The sequence below is a fragment of the Megascapheus bottae genome, chromosome 15 (assembly GCF_031878675.1).
Source record: "Megascapheus bottae isolate mThoBot1 chromosome 15, mThoBot2.hap1, whole genome shotgun sequence".
NCBI classification, from domain to species: domain Eukaryota; kingdom Metazoa; phylum Chordata; class Mammalia; order Rodentia; family Geomyidae; genus Megascapheus; species Megascapheus bottae.
Window position 1 is genome coordinate 19,049,310 of NC_143523.1, and position 26,000 is coordinate 19,075,309.

Sequence of the window (26,000 nt, forward strand, 5' to 3'; positions counted from 1 at the left end):
CTCATTAGTGCTGCATTTGATGGCTGTGTAAAAAGGAAGAAAATGATCCTTTTAAAAGGGGTCTTTAACATTGATGGGTCAATTTTGGCAATTACAGGATTTACAAAAATATCATTGTACCATGCTGAAATGAGCCAGGGCAAAACACAATCTACACTTACTTGTTTTGCTGATGCTTTAGAAGCTCTTTGAAGGCCTAGATCCTCATTATCTTTGAGGTCTCCAGTCAAATATCACCTTCAAGGAAGGGGTGGGCTAAGTTATAGCAGACAAGCAGGGATGGAGAACTTAAACTTTAAGAAGACACTAGCCGGGCACAGTGGCTCACGCCTGTAATTCTAACTACTCAGCCCGGGCACAAAAGGACCTGAGACCCTTATCTGCAATTTACTTCTAGAAAAGGGAAAGTGGGCCTTGGCTCAAAGGTAGGGCAGTATCCTTCAGCTGAAGAGCCCAGGGACAATGCCCAAGCCCAGGGGTAGGATGATAGCCTTGAGCTGACGAGCTCAGGGACAATGCCCAGGCCCAAGGGTAGGTTGATAGCCTTGAGATGACGAGCTCAGCAACAGCGCTCAGGCCTAGTTCTAGCCCCATGACCCACCCTCCCCCCTAAAAAGACACTTGGAATATAATATACTGGGCATTTGCCTTTGCCTCATCCTAATCTTAGCCCTGCTTCCAATGAGGTCATCCCTGACTTCTGAAATGAAATCACTCTCCTGTCTTTCACCAGGCTTCTTCTATGTCTGTCTAGTTTCTATCACATCACAGTGTGATACTTGACACATTCAGTTATTACCTGGCTTAGTATGTACTTATCTTGTCCCTCCCTACTGGTCTGACCACTTAGTGAGAACCAATCTATGGTCTATTTTTGTCACAATGGAGATAGTAATACACCTGGTATCTAGTGCAATAAGGTTTCACAGGAATTCCTCCACTTGGATGGGAGTAAAACAAGGAAGGGAAAGCCCTCTATGAGAATAGTACCCAATGGCTCTAGGCAATTCAAGAAAATACTCCCAAAAAGCATCCTTCCCACTCATCTCAGAGTTCTGTATTCCAGAGTAGGCCCACTACTGTGAGTGAGTATTCAGCATTTAGGTATCTTAAAAGAGATTGATTGGGCCGTGGGGGCCGGAGGAGGTGGAGGGGAGGAAAAGACAGCAAAGAGTAATAAAGCTAGAAATGACTCAGTAAAAAATATAAACTCCCCAAGAACTAGAGCTACCTTTGCTTAATTGTTTAGATCTTTTTTAATGGGAAAGAGCATCAAAGAAGCACATCTAACTGGTCATGCCAAATAATTTCAATTAAGCATACAATTCATTGTTCTCCTTCTCCACACATTCAATGTGAGGACCCACAAGGCTACCCAATTTGTGTATGAATTGACAGCTATGAATTGGGTATATCGAGGGCTCAATCTTAGGTTTCTCCAGGCTCCAAAGTTGTTCTTTAACGTGGTCAAAAATAGCACCTAGATTTATCAATTACACTTTAAATACAAGCATAGCAAGTTGTGATAGCCAGTCACTAATCCTCCTGACTCAAGCAATATACACAATTCTTGGGTCAACAAATCCTGTAAATCTACATCTTAAAAGTAGTCAACATAATTAGACAACTTGCTTTTCAGAAATAAGTATGTTTTACATACCCATCTTGCTATTTTTCCACCATAATAATCACTGAATTCTGTTACCCAAGTCCTTTTTCTTCCTTTAGTTAGTCTGCTCTGGTTCTTAATTTGAAGCAGTATCTGAATGTGAAAATTAAGTCAAACTTTCTGCTCCTCCCTCAACTGAAGTCACACTATTTAGGCTTCTCTTCCTTCTTTAATTTTTCCCCCTAACACTTTGGTCCTTTGTTTAAGTTCTATCCAGAGTACATTTCTACTCTCCTTCTCTTTTTCAAGTTTCTAGAATAATGAAGATTCTGAGGCATCAACCACAAAACTGAAATATGTAGAAAGTAAACAGTATTCTTGAGTGAAGCTTCACCCTGCAAAAGACAGCATAGAAAACATGAGTGTTCAAACCTCAAGTCTGTTTGAGGCATGGCCTGATTTTCACTGTTAGACACATTGTACTCAGCTGGTGGCTTTGCTTTACGAAAACATAACAACAACAAAAAAATGCCATGTTTCTTCAAGATCCCCATCAGAAAATAGCTTTTCAGATTCACCAAATTTTTTTTCTAGTTAAAACCCAGCATTTGATTGTCTCCCTAGCATAAATTTCCCGCTTCCTATATTCTTGTTCCAAACAGCAAAGGCTTTAGTCACAAATCCTTAAAGATTGGTTTCTCAAGATCTTTCAGGAGTGTCTGCCTTACTCTGTCAGAAAATGGGCTATTTTTAGTTTTCATTCAAACTCGGCTTCTGGCCAAAGAATACTGAACAATCAGCTCCCTTCTCTGGGTCCACTTTCTTCATCCCTAAGACCTGTAGGAAAGACTTGATGCTTTGTTTCTCCTAGTTTGATATATCAGATACCTACTAGCTAAGACAATTTAAAACAAGAGATTCACAAGGAGTCAGGTCAAGAACTGCTGTTAAGAAAATTGGAAATCTCTTGTCTACCCATCTCCCCTGGCTTCTGTCTGTAGATTCCTTCTGTCTTTCTTTCCTTCTACTGTATGGATTCTACAATGTGTGATGAGCAAACTATGTCAGTGAGGAATCATGGAGTGTGGGACAAATGCAATCCTTGCTTCTCAATGAATCTCTATCCCAGGGGAAAGCTGAAACAACAGTGAACTAAACAATCCCTATTTAGGTGATAAAATGGCTGCAAATTGTACAATGGTAAGATCTCAAAAGGGAGCTGAAGCCTGACCAGCCTGAACAATTCTCTTAGAGATGACATCTATGTAATATGTCTCAGGAGAAGAGACATTTAGGTTGATAAAAACTAAGAAAAGGGGCTAGAAGTTTGGCCTAGTGGTAGAGTGCTTGCCTAGCATGCACAAAGACCCAGGTTCGATTCCTCAGTACCCCATACATATAGAAAGCCAGAAATGGTGCTGTGACGCAAGTGGTAGAGCTCTAACCATGAGAAAGCCCAAGGAAAAAAAAGAAGAAAAAAACTAAGAAAAAACAGCTATAGATGTGTAAAAACCTGTGAGAGAGGACTAAAGGAGAAAGGAAAGTAGGAAGTAAAGTAAAACTATTCCAGCTAGGCACAGTGGCTCGTACCTGTAATTCTAGCTACTCAGGAGGCTGAGATCTGAAGATCAAGATTCAAAATCAGCCCAGGCATAAAAGGACCTATGGCTCTTATCTCTAATTAAGCCCTAGAAAATAGATGTGGGGCTTGTCTCAAGGGTAGAGTGGTAACCTTGAGCTGAAGAGCACAGGGACAATGAACCAAGCCTAGGGGTAGAGCAGTAGTCTTGAACTAAAAAGCTCAGGAAAAGCACACAGGCTGAGCTCAAGCCCCATGACCCACAAAAAATAAATTAAAAAAAAAGAATATTCCATAAAGGTATGAACCCCTAGGATAGGAAAAGCTAGGGATATTTTTTTCCTAATGTGGATTATCCTGGTGTCTCATATTATCACATGACCACTAGCTCTTCTGAGTGTATACAGACTTGGTGATCACTTTATGAATGATGCTTCAGTAGTAGATAAGGAGGATCTGATAATAGGTGCAAAGATAGCTCGGGCACCAAAATGTTAGAGCACCTGGTATAGCACTGACAGACTGGTGCTGTATATTCCAAGCATACCAAAGACCTAAGAAAGGGGAACAGGGTTCCTGAATGGGACCTTTGTGAGTAAATGTTTAGAAGTTTAAAGGCAGTCCTTAGTCCCATTGTGCATTCACAAAGGTAGTGGCAGAACCCTGAAGAGACTGAGTGTGGCTTTAGTCCAAGTATGTGTGACAAATGATATTTTTCCCAAGATGTTTAAGGTCAATGGATCCTCCTGGAATCAGGACTGTGACTGCAGTAACACAAGATTCTAGCATTCCCAAGATTTCCTAGCAGAGATGAATATATTTTAAAATCTTTTTAAAAAGGCTTTTAGAAATACAAAGTAATTCTTTACATCTTTGGGAAAATAGCAGAGTCAGAAAGCCAAACACTTTTCCTTACATGCACAGTATCATGCTCAGCTCATCCAAGCTAGCACTTTTCTAAACATCTTGCCGTTAGGATGTTTAGATTAGAAATAATACTGGAAAGTACCTATTCCTGGCACACAGTAGCTATTCAATATATGCTAGCAATTACAATAACTGCCCCCAAGTACATATTGCCCCCACTTATCCTCCAATCTCTCAGAAATATCCCTTTCATCATCTTTGATGAGCAGCCTGGCAACTGCCCCTCAACAGCCTGGGGATTTCCATAGCTGTGTCATTCTGCATGTGCCACTCTCAGTTACAGCTGACTGGTTTCCAGCACATTCTGTTCCTCCAAAATATCCACTTAGCCCACAGTACACCATTGTACTGTGACAATGACATTGTACAGGGCAGGAACCATTACCATTGCAAAACTGGCCATAAGGGCAGTCAGGTTACCATCATTCAAGTGTCCACAGGCAGCTGTCTGACACAAGAGAATTCTCTGGGCCAGGGGTAGCCTGGATTTTCCCAGACTCCCAACATCAAGTCCAAGAAGATTCAAATGCCCTTTTCCATCTGTCTACACAAGAGACACTTGCTGGGCAGCGATGACACCCACAGCCTTGAGACAAGTAATAAGGGTGATTCAAGAAGCTCTGTGAGGTCAGGCCAAGCTGCAGAGGAATGAAATCCTGGGTTTTTATTTCTCTACTTAAAGTCTGTTGTTTTCCACCATGCTCAAAATAAAACTCACACTTAAACTGGCTGATGATATGGCCAAAGTCTGTCTTCTGCCCCTTCCTCATCTCTATGGAGGGATCTTGCCTTTCCTGCTGACTCAGTCACCTCCCTGGAAAGGAAACCTTTCCTTTTTGTTTTCCTAACATGTCAGCTTGTGGTTAACTCTTCCTTATCCTTCAGCCCCAGAGCACTGTTGCAGCTCAAATCATGTCTCTAGAAGAAAATTCTCTACTGAAAATTTCACCTAAGAACAGAGTCGTTACCTAAGGTCAAAATGGATCACTCTTGGAGGAAAAACGTTGTAAACATATTAGTTAAGATGAAGGCACACTGGAATAGGACAGGTCTAGGGGGAAAACTAGACATAAATACATACAGATAACACATGAGAGGAGAAAGATAGAGGTGGAGAGATGTTCTATAATCCAAAGAATATAGACAAGCCAAGAAAAACTACAGGGAATCTAGAAACAGATGTCAGGAGCAAGAGACTGCTAAAACACAGACTTTATTAACTTCCATACTCTAGAACTATGAGACATATATTTCAGGCATTAGAATTAGTCCTCTTGTAGTGTTATGACCCAGCATCCCCAATCCACTAAAACTCCAGGGAAATCTTCATTGGCCAACATGCTGTAGCCTGTGTCTGTGCTGAAAACACTTCAAAGGGCATGTGGTTCATGTTACCTCCATGCTGGAGAGGGACAAAGGGCAGCAGGCACCGGGATACACTCCAGGAGTATTGATATTTATGTTATTGGAAACATGGGGTAACTGCTGAAAGGCTCAATGGAAGGATTAGGACAAATGGCAGAGAAATTCTGACACACCCTGAAGAAACCCTCAAAGAACTGTATCTAGGCGAGCCATTGCTATACCCAATATTGACCTGGTGGTACCAGAGTGTCCTCTCCTATACCCAAGTAATCCATGTCCGTATTCTTCATATCATCTAAACTTCAGAGATGAAAAACCTAAAGTGGGATCCAGAGGAATTACTGCTCCAAACTCAAAGCCAGGGGGGTAAAACAGCTATGATTTGAAACTAGCCAGTATTAATCTGTAACAGTTTAAAGATGAGATGTCCCTTCTAAAGGCTGCAGCGTTAAAGTGTTGGTGACCAACTGATGGGCTTTAGAGATGTGATTGGATAATGAGGGCTCTGACTTAACCTCAGGCATTCATTCTAGTATGGAGCCAACATAGAAGGATATTCTTACAATGTATAACAAAGTAGGAGGGAGTAGGTCACTGAGGATGTGCCCTGAAAAGGTACCTTTCCCCCTTTTCTCTTTCTTCTCTGTCTCCTGAGACTGCCATGGGAAGGTCAGTACTGCTTTATCAGAATCTTCTTGCTGCCACGCATTTCTGCCTTACACTGGACTCCTATCAATAGAGTAAGTAACCATGGACCAAAACTCCTACAATTATGAGCCTAAATAAATCTTTTCTTCTTCACACAGTTTTCTCCCAGGAATTTGCCACAGTGACCAAAAGAAGCTAAGCTGCACACGTATAATTCCGCCCCCCTCCTGACACGGTAATTCTCAATAATGTGTAGACAAGCAGGTACAGGTAGGTAACAGGTAAGCAAGAGACAGAGCAAATAAGTGAGGTGCTGTACCAGATTTTTACAGTAAGGGATTATAAATTTTAGATTTGGGGTGCCCCAGTTAGAACTTCCACCATAGAGCCAAGACTTCTCCAAAGACTATTTAGAACAGTCAAGTACACAAGCTCTAAAATTAGAGTTTAGATGGAATCTCCAACTATCAATATCTACTGAGCATACAGCTTCTAGAAATAGTTTAGATGCTCTGTCTCTGAGGTTGATCAGCTAGAATATGAATGATAGTACTATTTTCCCAACTAATTCAGGGTCTAGAAGCATGTATCAGGTAGTAGAGCACCTGCTTAGCAGGCTTAAGACCCTCAGTTCAAGCCTCAGTCACCATGAAAAGAAAATCTTCCTGGGTAATTTATTACACGAATAAGTTAAGCCTATGTAAAATACTTCACTTGGCATATAAATGATTAGTGGTCAATAAATGTAACAAGTATCATCACAGATGCTGATTTTAGGTAAATGCATGTGAACATACATACTCATAGCCCACATACACATGTACACAATGCAAATTCAGCCAATGCTTCCCTTTGGGTCTCAAAGGTTTTACTTTTGTAGTGTAAGACTCCTGGCACACTGGACAACCTAAACTGAGTCTTAAAATTCCTCCTCTGGAAGAAAAGAATTCTCAAGACTCTCAAATCCAGATAAAAACAAAGATCGATGTATTTGCACATGCACTGCAACATTTTTCAAATAACAAAAAATGCAACACAATCTAAATCACAAAAAAAGATGAATAGTTAAGTAAATCATGGAACCACAGAATAATACACTATTATGCAAACATTTAAAATTGTGTTTGCAAAACAGTCTGAATACCGTAGAAATAAATGCTTAGTCAAACTTTATATATAGCCTGAAAGAAAACTGGCTAGATAAGCAGATTTTAATTATGTAAGAATGCATAGGTAAAAAAAAATACACAGGTACACAATGGCTTTAAGCAGGATTTAGATGACTAGCATTCTTGAGCATACCCTACATTTTTCAAGCCTTGGAAATTTGCTTTTATTAGTGACAGGTTATTATATAAAATGCACATGTGCAAATGAAAAGACAGATTTCCTCTGATTGGCAAGAAAACATCTTTCATGATATCTCATTTTCCAAGGCTTTGGAAATTTGGGAAGATGCATTCAGAGTAATGCCCATAGGAAATCTCAAAAGATGAAAGTAAGGATTAGGCTTAATTCCAGATGCTTCACAGTTTGTATCTGTCCACTCCTGACCATTACCCACAAAGAATCCAGGCCCAGGGATGAAGAGGGATATGGCTCCTTCCACCAATGACTAGAGGTCCAAAGTTCTCCAGAAAAGTCCATACATGGACATTCAAAGTTGTGAAGAGTTGGACTGATTTCTCAGTACAGGAAGACCACAAAGCCTGGTGACCTCTCAACAGCTGAAGATTCGTGAGACCAACCAGCTCACCTAGTTTCTGGTTTCCCTCAACAAGAGAAGCTTCAAAGTCAGGCTTCCTTAATGTATCAAGTTATCTCTCATCTCTTTCGCTGTCCCTTGGTTATCTCATATTGTTACAGTATTTTACCTTGTTATCTGATATATTGTATATATGCTTACTTGGTTATTTGAAATAGGATAGGGAAGGGGGTAAAACAGGATGAGGAGCGAGGGTGTGGAGAGGGAAATGGGGACCAAGACATGAGAAAGGGTATATTGATACCTTCTACCTGGTGCATATAATGTAACCCTTCTAATAATTACAATAAAAATATATGAAAAAAGGCAGGCTTCCCATCTTGTTCATTCCCGATGCATTGCAACAGATCACAGTACATTCTAAATGGGCTGATAGAAAAACAGGTACAAAATAAAACATAACTGAATATGGATGAATAAATTATCACTTGTTATTAATAAGTAAGAGGAGGAAACCACTCAAAATGACACAAATCTCCAAATTGGTTTTCTCTACCTACGATTTCTCCCCACGTTAAATCATCATTGCTAAATAACATTAAATGAATTGAATCAATACACAGTTCTGCTATAGAAGGAAACCCCCTATACACAGATTCCTCGCTGGAGACCTTACTTTAGCCTCGTGATGAATTAAGAACACACAGAACATAGTACTGCAGTGCTGTTCCCACAGTAAGAAAACTCCAAATGAGATGAGATTGTTACAGAACAAATTATCAATATACACAAAAAAGTACACTTCCATTTTTACTCACTAACACATATGTGTGGAAATTGAAAATATAACATCTTTCAATGATTCCAAAGAAAGGAAAATATTTTAAGAGCACACTCTGCAAAACACAGAAAGATTTTTATATAGTGAAAATTACCAAGTTCTGATTTTTTTATAAAAGAAACATGACCTAAATAAATGAAAAGGTATACTATGTTCATGAATCCAAAACCCAGTGTATTAAAGATGTCTGTTTTCTATGAATTATGTATAGCTTTTACAGTTTCCCTCAAAATATCAGGAAGCTTTTGTTGGTTTGGTTTGGTTACAAAGGCAAGACTTTTCACTATGGAAAAGAACAAGCCCTAGACTAGCTCAAATCTTAAGAATGAATATACTTTTTTCCTTTTCTTTCTTTCTTTCTTTTTTCTTCTTTCTTTCCTTCCTTCCTTCCTTCTTTTCTTTCTTTATTTCTATTTTTTTAAACCAGGACTGAGGTCTAAACTCAAAGCTTTGGATTTTCTAGATAGGTGTTCTTCCATGTGAATCATGTTTCTTTGTCCTGGACAAAGAAGAATAAAGTCAAGTAGTCATTCCAGCTGCTACTGAGCCTTTCTGTCACATTAGTATGAAGAGTATAGCTCTGTCAGAAGGAAGACTACATCCAAAGGGGACTCAACAGAGAAACTATAGGTAGTTTGATAGAAATATGTTCAGTACATTTTGACAAGCATCAAAAATGATTCAAAGGAGGAAGGTCAGCCCAATCGTGTTGGGCAAATGAACTCACAGAGAAAAAGAAATGAATCTTAATACAAATCTTAATACATAAAGCACAGGAGGTCAAAAGTTTAGGAAAAAGAGAAAATCCGAGCTGTAGGGCTGTTGAAAAAGTTCTTTGACTCAAATTTCTTAGTGGTTGGTACCAGGTGGCAGAGTAGACACTTTCTTACACTCTCCATGGATGACTAGAATCTGAGAAACCAAAGAGGGACTATCTGGAAGAAAACTGAATAAGAACACCAAAAATGACAAGAAATGAATGGGACAGCTGAAAATGGTGGTGAGACAAAAGGCAGCAGAGAAAGTTGGGAAAACATTTGTAGCCCTAGTCGCCTTTCTGGAGATAGGGGTGTGTCAAAAGTCCCAACCATAAGGCAAGAAAGCCATGTCACTTCTGTACAGAACAGAACATCTGAGGCTGGATAGATCAGGAAAAACAAAGCAACCAGGAATTCAGAAAGAAACATTGTATTCCATGCATAGTTTTGTTAGAAACATAAAAGGACCATCTTCTTTTCTTTGACACTTATTCTCCTTCATAAGCTTCAGTATTGGTACAAGGAAAATGAAAAGAAAAAGTGCAGCGTTCTCCATCTGACCTTGCCTGCCGGCCCAAAATAATTGGTGTGCCCCCAAAACTGAGCAAGTAATATCATAAAGAAAGATAAGTGTCACATAAAAACAAATACTTGGGAAAATGACTCCTCCTGGCACAGTGTACTTATCTTGAGGATGGACATCTGTTTTGAAATATGTATGGCAGAATGCATATTTTCAAAGAAAGGATGCCCAAATGTACTGATCCACGTTTCACAAGCACCTCGGTCTTAGAAACCTTGAGCCCAAGTGATAAAAGTGTAACACCAAGAATGATTAAATGGGCCAGGTGTGAGAACAAACAAAAACACTTATCCTAGAATAACTTTTAAGTCAAATCCTGCCTTTAATCATATATAACCCTGATGTCAAAAGCCCAATATGTCTTTCTTGGAGCACCCACATTCTGTTAAGAGTGTGCCTCTGCCTTTCTGCTTGCCTGCTTCCTTGCTAGCTTGCTTACTGAAGAAAACTTAGCCAACTTTTCTTACCATACTTGTCCAAAGGTTCATATTACGCAATGGAAGCCAAGTACCTGGGGACTAAAACCTTAAGTGGACAGTCTCTGCTTCTAGAAGGAAACTTCATAAACCCTCACCTGGAACTGCAGACAGATCTAGTGATAGGACAAATCCATACTTCCCACAAGCATCAAACCCTAATTTGAAGGGATTTTTGTGGGTTAGTGACTTCCCTTGTGAGACAAGCAAACATTAGACAAGATAACCTATCACTCCCATAATCTCAGGGAATAACAGTGAGGTGCTATCTTGTGGGATGGCCTCATGCTTAAGGTTCAGGTACATAAGGTATCAGATTGCACTAGCTACAGGCAAGCCATCTGCAACCATCCAGGATCTGAGGCAGAGATGCTACTGGGAATTTAGAAACAAACAAACGGAAAAAAAAAAAAAAAAAAAAAACAAAGGCAAGCATTGTGGTCCATAGCACCAAGCTGACAGGGGAACAATGCCTGCAAATGGAGAGTCCACCCTCCAGCTCCTGCCTGCAAAGGGAAAGTCAACCCTCCAACTTCACAGTCCAAGGGCTGTTCCAGAATACAAAAGACCTTGCTCCCCTTTGCTGGTGGGGAGCTCTGATTACTGAATGATCAGTTTACACTGATTGCTGACAGGAAGTGAAGTAGCCCTACAGGCTTTGAGACAGAGCCACAGTGGAGAAGGGCCTATAAATTAAGGTCACTGAGGACTGAGACACCTGGCTGGCTCCTAGGTGGCAGGCTGCCATCATAGGCAGACAGAGAGAGAAAGGCGCTTAATCAGGCCCCAGCAATGAGTAGCCCCCTCCATCAGCTTTGTGGGCCATATTGGAAAACAGAAAGGTTTAGCCTCTACTTGCAGATAGCTAAAACTACAGAGTGATCCACAGACTGATGGCCTAGAGAACATTCTGGGTTGCTGGACTTCTGGGGCACTGAGCCACAGTATTCAAGTGGAAGGCTTTCACCTGAGCCTGACCAAGATGAGGAGTTTTGACACGGAAAGCTGTTGGCAACCCCACTCAGTTGGTAAGAGCATCATCATTTGAAGAACACTTCATAAAACCAAGCACTTACCTCTACTGGATGGATGGCTGAGATTTCAGGAGCTGCCAAAAGTATCAGTCTACAGAAGCTCATGGTAAGAAGTCTACAGCCAGATAAGCCTTAGAGACTGAGCCACACTGTGGGTTGGAGAACAATAAGGAAGTGGCTTTGGCAAGGAAGAGAATCAAAGACAAACAAATTGAGAATCCAACATTGCAACAAGAGCTCAGGTAATGAAGGGTCTGGAATTTAAGACTTTACCCTCCTTACCTAGAGCAAGCAGTGCCCAAGAATCACTACAGAAATAATGCCAAGCACAAAGCTGCCAGAGTTCTCAGTACCTGGTTTCTATCTGGTGGCACTGGGGACTTACTAAAAGGCAGGGCTAAGAGCTCCAGGCACAAGACCCAAGCTCACACCATATATCCAGCATGATATATCACACCATATATCATAGCATGATAAGCTACTGGGTAGAGTCTAAAAGAACTGAGACCCAAAAGGAGAGCAACTGAGTTTCTCAGATCCCTACTGTGGTGGGGAACTCAAAGAGCTATTTGGGAAGACTATCTGCCTCCCTAAAGGGTACAATTAGGGGGATGTGTACAGGAAATGGGGCCTTTACTAGGCCCCAGACTAAACAGCACTGTGACTTGAAAGAGGTTCCAAGTATATACATAAGTAAAGCTTCCAAGGTAGACAAACTTGGCCTTCAACCAACTCTGCCATCAGTTCACATATGATACCACCCTAAATAAAAAGGCTTCGAACTAAAATCAGAGAAGACAAAGAAAGCCATTTCATATTGATACAAAGAACAATCTATCCAGAAGAAAGAAATGATCATTGCAGAGAGCTATGTGACAAATGTCAGTGTGCTCGATTTTGTGAAATGAACACTACAAAACCACAGATTGACCCTTACACAATGATAGTGGGAGCTTTCAGTCCTCCCTCTTATCAAGAGGCAGACCAACCAGACAAAAGTATCACCTTCAGAGTTAGACACATGAGGCACAATACAAATTCTTCTCAGCAGTCCACAGAACTTTCTCAAAAAATATCCTATATTAGGACATACAGCAAGTCTAAGCAAATATAAGACAATAGAAATAATTCCCACAGTCTTGGGGATTTCACTCTATGATGATCAGCCATGTTGTTAATCTTTCTTTGGTCTCTGTGTATAAGGATGAACAGAGACCCATGGTAACCCAGGAAGTTCCCATCCCCTGATCACAAGTTGAGCCCATGCCTACTTGATATGGTAATCACTTCAACTTTCTGCTAGGGAGGAATAGCATGAAGAAGGTAGCTGTCACCTGTTGGGAACTCACAATAAAGTAGAACAATAGTGACAGGGGTTTCTGAGTCATGTAGTGATGCCCAGATTTTTAATTTTCATCACCTCCTCCACATGTTGAGCTGTCTCACTGTTCTTTCAAAATACTACATCTTGTTTTAGTTAGTGATGATTTCTGCTGCTTGCCACCAAATCCCTTTCTGAATACAAAGTCCTCTAATGTCATCTGGAACAATTAATTGTTCTTGGTGGTCTGTAATTCCAGCATAGAGCCTAGATTCCCAGGTGTCAACTCACCTTCATATGGCTACTCTCAAGATGGAAGGCTGCTTATATGATCACTCTCTTGTGGCTGTGCTCTCCAAGATCAGTGTTAATTGCCCAATTAGACAGGCCTGATGCTGGCAGAATGTGAGCTAATTAGTAGGTGCGACAGCTCATTCCAATTATTAACCTTTATGGTTGTCATTTGTAAAGATGAACGTGCAACTGTGGACATGCATATGGAGGACTGTACTTGTTGCTGTGAGTGAGCTTTGGGGAAAGTGGTTAGAGGGAAGGGTGTTATTCCAGGGATGAGATTCCTCAAAATGAATCATCACAGACCTTCCTGGAACCAAGATGGCCACGACATCTCCTAGGTCACTGGCTTCCTCAGAAGCAAGAGAGGAGCTCTTAAAAGCTCTGAGCTCCTGCATCCTGATCCCAGAAATTGATTCAGTATGTTTGGAATAAGGCCCAGAAAACTGACTTCTTAAATTTCCCAGGTGATTCTCATGATTCACATGAAATAGAAATCATTTAGACAAATACCCAAGGAAACTCTTTCCTCAACCCCCAAAAGAGTTTCTACACATAGATCTGTTTTTTTGTAAAATATGAGTGGTTGCCAAAAAGGCCAGGAAAAAGGTGATGACTAAACTAACCGTAAGATCAAGAAGCCACTGAGAACTGGGACACCAAGATTTGAATCCCAGGTTACCAGTGGGCACCTTCTCACTGGAGACCATAGTGTACCCCTTTATTAAATGGAATAACAAATCACACAAGCCTTACATGTGCCTCAGATATGCAATACATTCATGAGAGAAATGGCAGAAATATGTAAAGCTTAGGAGATTAGTATCATTGAAATGAGAGATGATTGAAAAGATAAACCTTATGTGTTTCATAAAGTCTTAATGCTTGAATTTTTTAACACTTTAGCTTCAATTTGAGCACAGGCATGTGCAAGCAACAAGAAGCCTTTCACAATGTGGAAGTGTAGACCTCTTTAGCATTTATCTTCCCCAAATAATGTTTAGGCAATAGTATTTGTGGAAAACCTTCTAGAAGCTTCCTAATAATATTCATTGTCTATGTCCAGTAAAGTAACCGACTATCAAATGATGAAATAACAAGGAAGCCTGACTAATCATGTGTGTATGTGTGTTTGTGTGTATACAACCTGTGAGCATACATGGTATGTGAATTTACATAGTGTGTACGGGGGTTGATGACATTTTTTTTCTGCCAACAGACAATTGGGTATTTATAACATCATCTGAAAGCCATAGAAACCTATCAATACAGGCAGCCTGACCACAGAGAACAGATAACAAACATTTAAGAGTATGTATCTGCCCCACTCTATACTTATGGATTTCAGCTCATGGGCAAGATATCTCCAACCCTATAGTATGCATGCATAAATGTAAATGCATACTACAAATGCACATACACAAACACACGCACACACACCCACACCCACACCCACAGACAGACACACACACACAGAGTAAGCGGGAATATGGTATCAAAAATCCACTCTCCTGTAAATGTAGAAATACATAGAGTCTCTTTGAATAAAAAATTTTACCCTTTCTGCCTTCAAGCCACATCAAAGAACCTACCTATCATAGTTTTACACATGTGGACATCTGGCAGGGAAATAAATGAAGGCCTACCTTAGAGAGTAGGGAAATGCATTCATTTATAAATGTTATTTTAGAAGGGACTGTCTGGTCCTGTTCACTTATTAACTTCATTAGAAGGCTAATGAATCTACTGCTGAGAAAATAAGAGGGAGCTGAGACTGTGGAGAGAGATGAGGAGAAATCCACACTCTATCCCATGGATGGGGTTATTTATGATCGTGATAAAACAGCACTGCATTTGAAAGAAAGAGAAGGCAACATAAAATAACAATCAACAGACACAATCCATAGGAAAGTGTTACGTTCTCCCAGCCACTGGACAAAAAAAAAATCAAGATTTATGCATGACAGGAGTCTGCTAAGTGAAAAAAAAAAGTCATAAAAGAAGCATTCTTTTCCAAAATAAATAGGACATAGATAGGACATGTAATAGATTACATCTGTAATTTAGGGCTGCTTCTCTCCAGTGTTCTTAGTTCTTATTCTCTAGCAAGGTTAAGATGTCTGATGTCCAAAAATTTGGAGCAAACTCCTTTCTTGTTCTATCTTTCTTTGGAACAAAGACTTTCAGAGATTGAATGATGCTCCCTGTATTATTTAAACAAAATAATTTGGGCACAAACTGGCTTATATCCATCAGTGGACAGCAAGCTAACAGCATGTACCATGTTGACACCTTGAAACATCATAACCACATATTTTAAGGAGGGTGGGTACACTTGAGAGAAGTGTAGTATTAGCTCACAAAAGACATCTGCTAAGCATCACAAATGTGTACTTCCTGTCACACTTCTCAGGATGAGTCTATGGATTTAGTGTTGAGAGATTATTTCAACTAATTATTTATGAGGTAACAAAAGGTTGACGCGAACAACCCAACTAATTACAACACAGCTGAACCTGGAACCCCTGCTTCCTGCCAGCTCAGTGATAGCCAACCAGAGCAGAAGCTCAGAATCAACCAGAAAACTTTCAAAACTTTAAAATCCAGATTATCATCCAGTCTTACTAAATGCATATCTCTTAGAAAGGACCCAGGATTTCATATTTTTAATATTTTCTACAAATAATGAAATACATCCAATTTGAGACACGCATAACTCCCCCAGCCTTCCCTATAATCACCTGAGATATATCAAACCTCTACAAATAAAGCTTAGTTCCTCTCCAAACACACACACACACACACACACAACCTACAAAATGTGAGGTACTGTAATACTATCGGAAGGAACTTAACATCACATCATGCTTTGCACCTTACACTCAAAATTGTTGATCTCATGATCATCACTATCATTATCATCACCATCTGGTGATGCATAAATCTTCATTTTTTGCCAATCACAGATGAGTACCCAAAGAAGGAGACTCATGAAACCTCTATTAGTCAGAATGTATCCATTTCAAGCACTATGTGTCTAGGACTCATACTTTCTTCTGTACCTCACCTTACTAAAAGTACTAGCACAATTGTTATCTGGAACCTCATCCAAACTGTTGGGCTAGGAGGATATGGGTAAACAAAGCATAATTATTGTTAAGGAAATACTGACTAGATTGTCAGTATTTTGCAGTCCAGGCAATATCTTTCTGAACCTTCACCAACATCTATATGATAAACCTTCATATCATTATTTACACTAGTAAGTTATGGTTCTGGAGAGATTAAAACGTGACTCAGGGCGGCATATTCAGTAAACATCAGAGTTGTGATTTATATCTAGGACTTACCTGTCCTGAGCACTACCCACTTCCATCTGTCCCCAGGTATTTCTATAAACTACAGGAATTATCACTATTTGAAATATAGTTAGTCTTCCATACTTTCAGGCTTCACATCTCAGGATTCAACCAACCGCAGATCAAAACGATTTGAAAAATTGTACATATAAGTTTTATATGTACAAAATTTTCTTGTCATTATTCCTAAGCAATGCAGTGCAACAGCAATTTACACAACACTTATACTACATTACATATCATGAGTAGCTAGAGCTGAGTTGAAACACACAGAATATAAAAAATCCAATTTCATGTCATATAAGGAATTTAGGCATCCCAAGATTTGGTATCAATGGAGGGTTACTGGATCAAATCCCTTGCGGATACCAAAGAATAACTCCAGTTTTTCCTCTTAAGAGCTCATAAGAAATTGGATAGGGAACGGGGGAAAACAAGATGAGGGGTGGGGGTGGGAGGGAGGGAAATGGGGACCAAGACATGTGAAAGGATATCAATGTATGGGAATTAATGCACCATCTATCTGGCAAATATCATGTAACCCTTCTATTAATTACAATAAACATATATGAAAAAAGAACTCATAAGAGGCATAGTATTAAAGAACAAAACAATATATATACATATATATATTCATAATGAGCTCTTCAATTCTTTCCTAGAATAATTCTGCATTTGTTTATGGAATGAGGTGGAGTGATGAAAACAGAATTATTTCTAGAACTGAGCAAGTCATTGCAGAAGTTGCTATATTTTGTGTATTCGTGCATATTCTTGCACAAATTTAAGCTGCTGTTTCTTGTGTGCATTCATCTTATCTTTCATGCAAAGTAAACATTCCTTGAAAATAACAATCACGATATACTTACTCCATATCTACCAACAGTGAGCACACTGCTGCTTACATAATGAATGCTCATTAATAACTGTTCAATTGAATGCTCTCTGACCCATTCAGGATTTTTTACCTGATTCATTACCACTGAAGGCAAATAGAAGAAAGACAGGAAGATTTCATAGCCTACATCAGCCTAGTCTTTGGGTCCTCACATGTGAAGAGCCTAGCAAATGAGAGAGAAAGCTTTTAATTGGCAGCCAAGCAAAATAATAGTAATGATACTAATGTCATTCCAATCTTCAATTTTGTTTTTACTAATTCACTCAGATTCAGCAGGAATCTCACTAAGGAATATAGGGCAAGCAGCTGTGGAGGGAGGGAACACATAAATAAATCATGAGTGTCATTAAAATTTGTAAACTAATAACTTCTGGGAAGTCTTAGCAATTATAGTCAGGGTTTTCTTGGCAAACAGAAAATTAATAAATTCAAAAGGTCTCCATTTTCTATTTGAAAAAAAAAGCAGCATCCCAGAGAAAGGTCACTGACAGAACAATTACAGAGGAAATAAATGGTTCAGACAACAGCTTGTGAACCAGATGAAAAGTCACAGGATTCCCAAGTGGCAAGAGAATAAGACAGCTCAATACAAAGGAAGGGACAAGGCGAAGCAGGGATAATGTTAGGACTGCTTTGGGGGCTACTGGAAATTTCCATTCAAGTCTCTAACCCCTTATGAAGTTTAGCCTAAATACTAGGCATTGTGTATCCAGAAAGAATTCAGGCACATGATCCCTAATGTAAGTAGTTCACAGGCTGGGGATAAATCACCAATACAGTATAAGGATGTCAGCTAACAGTGAACAGGGAAAAACGGACATTCCACAGGGGGAAGGATGTCAAAGAACATCTCTATTAGGTTGTGCCTGGAAAGCAAACAGCCCCTCTCAAGTATGGACCCTGAAGCCAGGCATCCAGAAGCGACTAGGTAGGCTGGCTTGTGGCTTTTCTAAGAATAGAATGTCTCCCACACTTCTGGGCTATTGGTGGATGAAAAAAAGCAAAAAGAAAGAAGGAAGAAGATGCACGGTTTACCAATGAGAGGGGCTATATTCATTGTGAAAGGTTCTTGTTTCTCCATATAGAGAGAGAGAGACCATTGTAAATCACTTTGCTCTGTGAGGACCTGTAATCTAGTATCAAGAAGAAATCTCCTATGGAATTCTCACCCACAAATTGTCACTGTCATAGCATCTTTTCATCTGACCAGGCAGATGGAAGCTGAAGAACTGCATGCTAACTCCCTTCTCTCTCTAGAAAAGGAGAGAAGTGATATATTTATGAGTCCAAGGGCTAATGTCCAGGACACACAGATCTGCCAATCAGAATTCATGATGTGATTCACGTTCACACTAAAGACCTCAGCCCCCGTCAGGTCCATTAACTTGCCTTGTCAACACTTTCTACTGCTGTAATTGAAGACTGTAAAGGCCATCAAATGAAGCGAGAATACATGTGTACACACACTCATGTATGCAGAGGGGAGTGAAGATGGCCCCAGGGTATGTTGCACAAGTATTTTGCACAGAAAGGAGTGAGAGACAGGCCCTTCTTTGAATCCCAGCATATGAGATATGAAGAGGAGGATTACCTCTATCTGTCTACAGTTTTTCTTTAAGAGTAAAATTAACACTGTAGGAATCTCAGATCTAGAGCCAGAGAGGGCTCCTAATCTCAGCATTATGACCTAGGAAACTCAAGGGGCGCTCTAGAACCTCTAGAAAAGTCAGTCCCATCTTTTCCATTCTTTAAACTTGATTTCTATAAATGTAATTAATGTTCTTTGACTAAGGGAAACCAATTGACAGTAGTTCTAAGTGACAAATTTGCGTCATCACGGTGGTGTTGTCTACCAGAAGTTAACAGCATCAAAAAATTGCCAAAAAAATGTCATAAGGGCCTTCACAAGACTATAGTATAATAATGTGATGCTCTTAAACAGTCTTTTCGCCTATTTAGAAGTAGAAGGCCTCTACGGCAAATAGGGCAAATACGGCCAATAAGGCAAATAATTCCATCACACTGGAACCCGGCAGAGGGGTGTCATCTTGTCATGACAGCTGCTGCTCCAGGGCTTCTCTGTTGTACAGAAAATTGAGAAAGAATCACCAAATTCAATTTCAACTTAGTTAAGCATGTTGAGCTAAATCATACAGCGAAGAGGGTACATGTTTAATTTAGTTTCTTTTCTCAGCCCACATATTAGGAAGGAAAAATTATACAGCTCTAGGCTCTCATGGTAAAATATATCATTATTAGTACAGGAAAAGTGGAGGCAGAACTGTAGGGGATGGATGGAGAGATAATGAAAAGTACAGACGCCCTGTGAGGTCACGGCCATGTGGGAAACCCCTCAAGACTGGGGAGCAGTGTCTTTTCATTCAAGCTCTCTAGGCTCTACTAGGCCTATGAACAATAGCACAAGCATATATTCATATGACATTTATCTATAGCAAAGGTCTGAACTTTGTCCCATCTATGCTAGACATATTTTTTCCACTTGCTGATTAAATGGTATCCCTCTGATCATACTGATTTCAGCTACATAATCTCAAAGAATCTGTCCCACGAAAGAACCCACTAGGTAGAAGTCAATATTCATATGCCTCCCTGTCCCCTGAGATGGCTCAGGGTACAACACTCCAAATCTCTTTCTGTCCTTCTCTAAACTACCCATCACTTCATTCTCAAAATCTCGGCTAATTCCTAGAAGACAAAGAATATACCCATTGATATCCTGTGATTTCCCTTACACAGATCTCTGCAGCAATGGATCCTTGAAAACAAAACCAATAATGGAAACGAAAAGCCCATACAAACACACAAGGTTCTCATTACCATTAATAATTACAATGGAGTGCTTCCAACATGGGTTACTATCTTAAGTGCTTTTGCATCTATTATTTAATCCTTACAGACCATCCACTAATCCATTCATTGAGCAAACATTAATTAGAGGCCACTTGTGTGGCAGGTTCTCCTCTGGATACTAAAGACACATCATTAAGTGAAAACATGGAAAATATATTAAAACTAAAAAGGAAAACCTCTCTCCAAAACTTCGATGCAAAACTTTGAGTGTAGATAGACAATAAATAAATAAATCAGCAAGTAAATATTTATCATGCTAGATATCAAGAGGTACTAAGAAGACAGCCAAGTGATGGAATGTGAAATTCCATCATCTGCACAGAAGGCTTGCTGACTAAACAATCTATGAGCAAAGAGGGGAGGAGAAAGAGATTCACCCAAACACTGACATTCCTAGATGAGGAAACAGTGAGTATAAAGACTCCAGGAAAGAATGTACTACATATGCTTGAGGAATATTACGGGTGGAAAATGTAGAAAGGGCAAAAGTGTATTCTGTACTATCTACACTTTATAGGCAGGGAAACTATATCTCAAAGACTGGTTGAATAATGAACTCCCCTAAGACTGTATAATAAGCCCTGACTTGGATATAGGGTGTTTATAGATCCCATTAAGTTAAGGATCTTCAAGTGAGGTCCCCCTGGATTGTTCAGTGGTCCTTAAAGCAATGGCAAGTGTCATAAGGGCAGAGGAGAGAGAAAGACATAGACACAGAGGAGACAACATGAAGGCAAAAGAAAAATTGAAGTGATACAGCTGCAAATATCACCATCAGCTCCCATATCCTAGAGAGGCAAAGAAGAACCTCTCAAGGTAGATGCAGCCTGGCCCCGGTGACACATTGATCTCAGTTTTGTGCGCTGCAGACTTTTGAGAGACTAAACATCTGCTTGGTTTAACTTTATATGGCAGTCGCAAAAAGATAATGCACAGAGGCTAAGGAAAGTGTCTAACATTACAAAACACATGTTATGGGTAAACTGGTGCTTGAATCTTGGCGACTGAACATTTGTGTACCCAGGGAAATTAACTTGTACTGTCTATGAATTTACAGGCTATTATGATATTGGGGCATACCCTTCATTATTTGGGGATAATTATATACACACTCTTTATTTCTTGAGCACTAAGCAACTAGGCATACGCTGTCCATTCCTGGAACTAGCCAAACCATTTCTGAACCATGAGGTGCCAGGCAGAGCTACTGATCAATAGAAGGATAACATTTGCGGGCTTGTTTTAATGATTTAGCCAAGCAGACTACTGCACAGAAATGAGGTTTACAGCATCACACAGTATCAGTGCCCTGGCCTTAAGGAAACTTTTCTGAACTTACACTCCCTGGGAAATACCCATCAGGCGTTCCTCTGCTAGAGGCATCCTAGTGACTTATATTTCTGCCAATTTTCACTAAACAGTAAAATCAGGTATGAGACATCTCGTGCACAGGGGATCATGCTTCTGCCAAATGGAACAATTAACTCTGAAATATTTAATCAAACCCTGAGCTGTCCCCACCCCATCCTGGGAAGAGAGATTCCCACCAGCCCTCTGCCAACAAACAGAGATGAGAAGGGAATGGAGATTCCAGACGCTTTACTCCAAGAGTTCAGGAACACTTGGGATTATGATGCAGCCAGATAGCACAGTGGCCTTTCCAGATCCACACCAGGCAGAGAACGTGACAGAAAATACACAACCAACTAGCCAACCTCCCCCCCCCAAGAAGAGCAGAGCAGAGCAGAGAATACAAAGCACCACATCACAGAGATCGGCACAGCTCAATATTATTCAGTGTGTGTGGAAGTCAGAGTGTTTGTGAGTGTGAGGGTTCACAGGCACGGAAGGAGGTATGTGAGAGGCACACCTATGGTGTGCCAAGTCCTGGTGTCACAGCTCAGGCATCCACAGCTCTCTTCTAGCTTGACCCACACACCACCCCATGGCCATAGGAACAGTTCCCAGCGCTAGCTCACAATTCTCTCTGTGTTCTGGAAAGCTTTGTAAGTTCTTTTTTTTTCCTGTTCATATATTTTTATTGTAATTAATAGAAGCGTTATATTATATTCATCAGATAGAAGGTACATTACTTCACAAACATTGATTCCTTTTCTCATGTCTTAGGCCCCATTTCCCTCCCCCCCCATCCCTCATCTTGTTTTCCTCCCTTCCCTATCCAATTTCAAATAATCAAATAAGCATATATACAATATATCAGATGACAAGGTAAAATACTGTAACCATATGAGATAACCAAGGGACAGCAAAAGAGATGAGAGATGACATAATACATTAAGGACAACGATCACTCATTATATGGCTTTTGTTTCTATATCCTGGAGGTCCTTTCATTTAGTGTCATACTATACGGCCTATGTATCTAGGTTTTGCTCTATTGTAAATCTCTGCTAGGAGAGCCCTAGGTTTCTACTGATTATGACAAATGAGGGAAATCATTGAGCCTATGTTCCTTTGATTCTGGCTTACTTCACTTAATATGATTTTTTCTAAGTCTTTCCATTTCCTTACAAATGGGGCAATGTCGTTCTTTCTGACAGCAGCATAGAATTCCATTGTGTATAAATATCACATCTTGCTCTATATCTCCGGCCATAAAAGAAATGCAAATCAAAACAACTCTAAGATTCCACCTCATTCCAGTTAGAATGGCCATGATCAAGAAATCTAATAACAACAGATGCTGGTGGAGATGTGGCCAGGAGGGATCATTACTACACTGTTGGTGGGAGTGCAAACTTGTTCAACAGCTATGGAAAGTAGTATGGCAGTGCCTCAAAAGACTAAACATAGAGCTCCCCTATGACCCAGCAATTCCACTACTTGGCATTTACCCAATCATCCAGAAACAAGGACATACTAAACCCACTAGCACAACAATGTTCATTGTAAATTCTTTTAAAAATAAAATTAACCAAGAGGTTTATCTTTGTGCTTGCTGTTCTTAATGTACTATGTGAAGTTATTTCTTTTTTTTGCCAGTCCTGGGCTTGAGCTCAGGGCCTGAGCAATGTCCTTGGACTTTCTCAAGGCTAGAGCTCTACCACTTGAGCCTCAGCACCACTTCCGGCTGTTTTCTATGTATGTGGTACCAAGGAATCGAACCCGGGTCTTCATGCATGCTAGGCAAGCACTTTAACCACTAGGTCAAACTCCCGGCCCCGTGAAGTTATTTCTTTTTTTCTTTTTTCCTACTGTGGTTAATCTCATGTTGTTACTGTATCTGACTTTGGTACCTGGTATATTGTATATAGGTTTGTTTGTTTATTTGAAATAGGGAAGGGAAGGGGAGAAACAAGATGATTGGGAAGAAATGGTGAACACTTGGGAAGGGGAACAAAAACGTGAGAAGTATCAAGGTTTGAGAAGTAATATACCTCTTACCTGACAAATGTAACTGTAACCTCTCTCTACATTATCTCTCAACAATAAAATACAATAAAGAATAAATAAATTAATTAAATTAAATTAAAAAAGGGGGCGAGGGAGGGAAACAGGGTCAAAAGCACGAGAAGGGGTATCAATGTGCGAGAAGTAATGCACCTACTACCTGACGAACATAACTGTCACCCCTTTATACATTATCCTGACAATAAAAAAAAAAAAGAAATCAACATCCTCTCGTATACTGAAAATGTGTTTTAGCACATGATCTGATGACATTTGGCTTTCTGCCAGTTATTATATTTTATTTCATAACACAATATAAAATGAAATTCACAGTATGTTATGGGCAAAGGGCCTGGGTAAGCAAAGACAGCATCATGTAAACTGCAGCCTGTGTCTGTTCCCAAAGCTCTGGCTTCTCAAGAACCACCAGCACTCTGGGTTCAATGGAAAATACTTATACTCCTAATCTGCTCAAGGGACCAGAGGGTCTCACTTTCAAAGCCAGCTCAGGAAATACCAGGGAGACCCTATGTCTAAGACAGATTCAAACAAAAGGCTGAAGTGATAAACGTGAGGGACCAGTAATAAGAAAGAAAAACAAATACCAAAAACAAAATCCACAGCATTTTCCAGATACAAGGCCTGGAGGCAATCTCTAGGCTAAGATTCAAACTCATGGCAAGAAACCTTGCTATAGCAGCAAGCCCCTCATCCAGGGCCGTTGTTTCTAGAAGGCACACTGGATAATCCCGTCAATCACTGACTAGATCCCTGCCAGGCCTCACTGTATCCTACCAGACCCCATCAGACCCTGTTTGAAGATGTTCAAACAGAATGAGACAGGCGGAGGGAATGGGACTGCAGAAAGGTGTTGAGGTACATGTGTGGTAGACTGAGTACTAAGGGAATTCACAAGGGTGCATGCTCAGCTCCACCAAAGCCCAAATACTGGGAGCTTCCAGGAGGCTGATCTACAGTTCCTTCCCAAACCAACCTTCCAACTGACTGGCTGAGATTTGTCTCCAGGCCAGTAAGAGCGACTCCTTCAGAAGCTCTATGGTACTTACCTCCACAGAGAACTCTCAGTCACACTCCCCAGGTTGAAGTCATACAGCTTCGTCAGGATCAGTATAACCTGCAAGGGTGGGGAGAGGTAGGGGAAGGGCAGAGGGGAGGAACAAAGAGGGAAAAAGAAAACTCAATTTAGTTTGTGTGGCAGTAATACAACGCACCTTGTATCTCCCAGAGGAAGGTTTAGTATTTATCCATTGAGTTGAGGGGTATTATAGGATCAAACAGAGGGATGGGAGGATTATTAATTTAATGCTTCCCTGTAACTGGTCTCATTTATTTTAATCCTGGCAGTGCTTTGCATTTGAAATAGAACATGCCAACAGGAATTAATTGGGTATCCTCAGTAGTTTTTCCACATCTGTCCTTCCTCAAGGTCAAGTCCAGGCCAGCTGGTTTTGTTCACCACCAGGGCTACCCAGAGATGAGAGGACAGTCTTGCCTTTGATCTCAAGATGGCTCTGATGTACAGAATTAGATCTAAAAGCGTATGAAGGAACTGGGTCTGAGTCTGTCTATAGAAGAAGTTCAAAGAGATTTTGTGTTTCCATCAATAGGACCTTAGTGGGCAAAAATATCTGAATGGCAGTGGACTCAGTCCCCAGCATCCTCTGATGCTATCTGCTAGTGGTCATGTACCATCTGCCCCCTCCATGCAGTAAGCAGGTCATTAGACTTCACTAGACTACAGGACCACTTCCAATTCCAATTGAAGTGAAGCAACCCAGAGGGCTATTGTTGCCTGTGACTGGGTGAACAGAGTTATAACATAGTCTTGGACTGGCCAGTCTGTTCTCATGCCTTCCATACTTCTTCAGCTGGGACAGTGCCCTGCCTTCCTGTCACATGCCAAGACAGTTGCTTAGGCACAACCTTCTATCACCAAACATACTAAGTGCCTGCACCTGAATCGATTTTAATCAAAATGCAGGTGGAGAATACATATGATGTTTGCACGCATGATAATCCAGTTACACATAATTGTGTTTATCTAAATTTAATGCACAACTCATTTTACTTTTCTCAGCTCCATCCCATTCCACAATTTAACTTCCTCCAGTTCATTTGCACAGCAACCATTAAACTCTCTCTGAGATAATGAATTTCTACTATCAAGATGGGACTTTCCCATTCTAGGTATCCATTCAAGATTTAAGAAAAATAATCAGCTATTTTATTGAACATTTTAATGGTGTTTAACTAAGAACAAAATGCTCACTTGGAGATTTATTCTTATTCAGCACTCCATG

The 26,000-nt window shown here is 40.2% G+C and overlaps 1 protein-coding gene across 1 annotated transcript in view; it reads right to left on the reverse strand.

Moving 5' to 3' along the window:
- Sorcs3 (sortilin related VPS10 domain containing receptor 3) overlaps window positions 1-25,783 on the reverse strand; it is a 380,666-nt gene extending 354,883 nt beyond the window's left edge. The window contains exons 1-2 of the mRNA XM_090345517.1: window positions 25,769-25,783; window positions 24,747-24,814 (exon numbers count right to left, since the gene is read on the reverse strand). Of these exons, the coding sequence (XP_090201643.1) occupies window positions 24,747-24,814; window positions 25,769-25,783 (83 nt within the window). The remainder of the gene's footprint in view (window positions 1-24,746; window positions 24,815-25,768) is intronic.
- Between the last annotated feature and the right edge of the window lie 217 nt (window positions 25,784-26,000).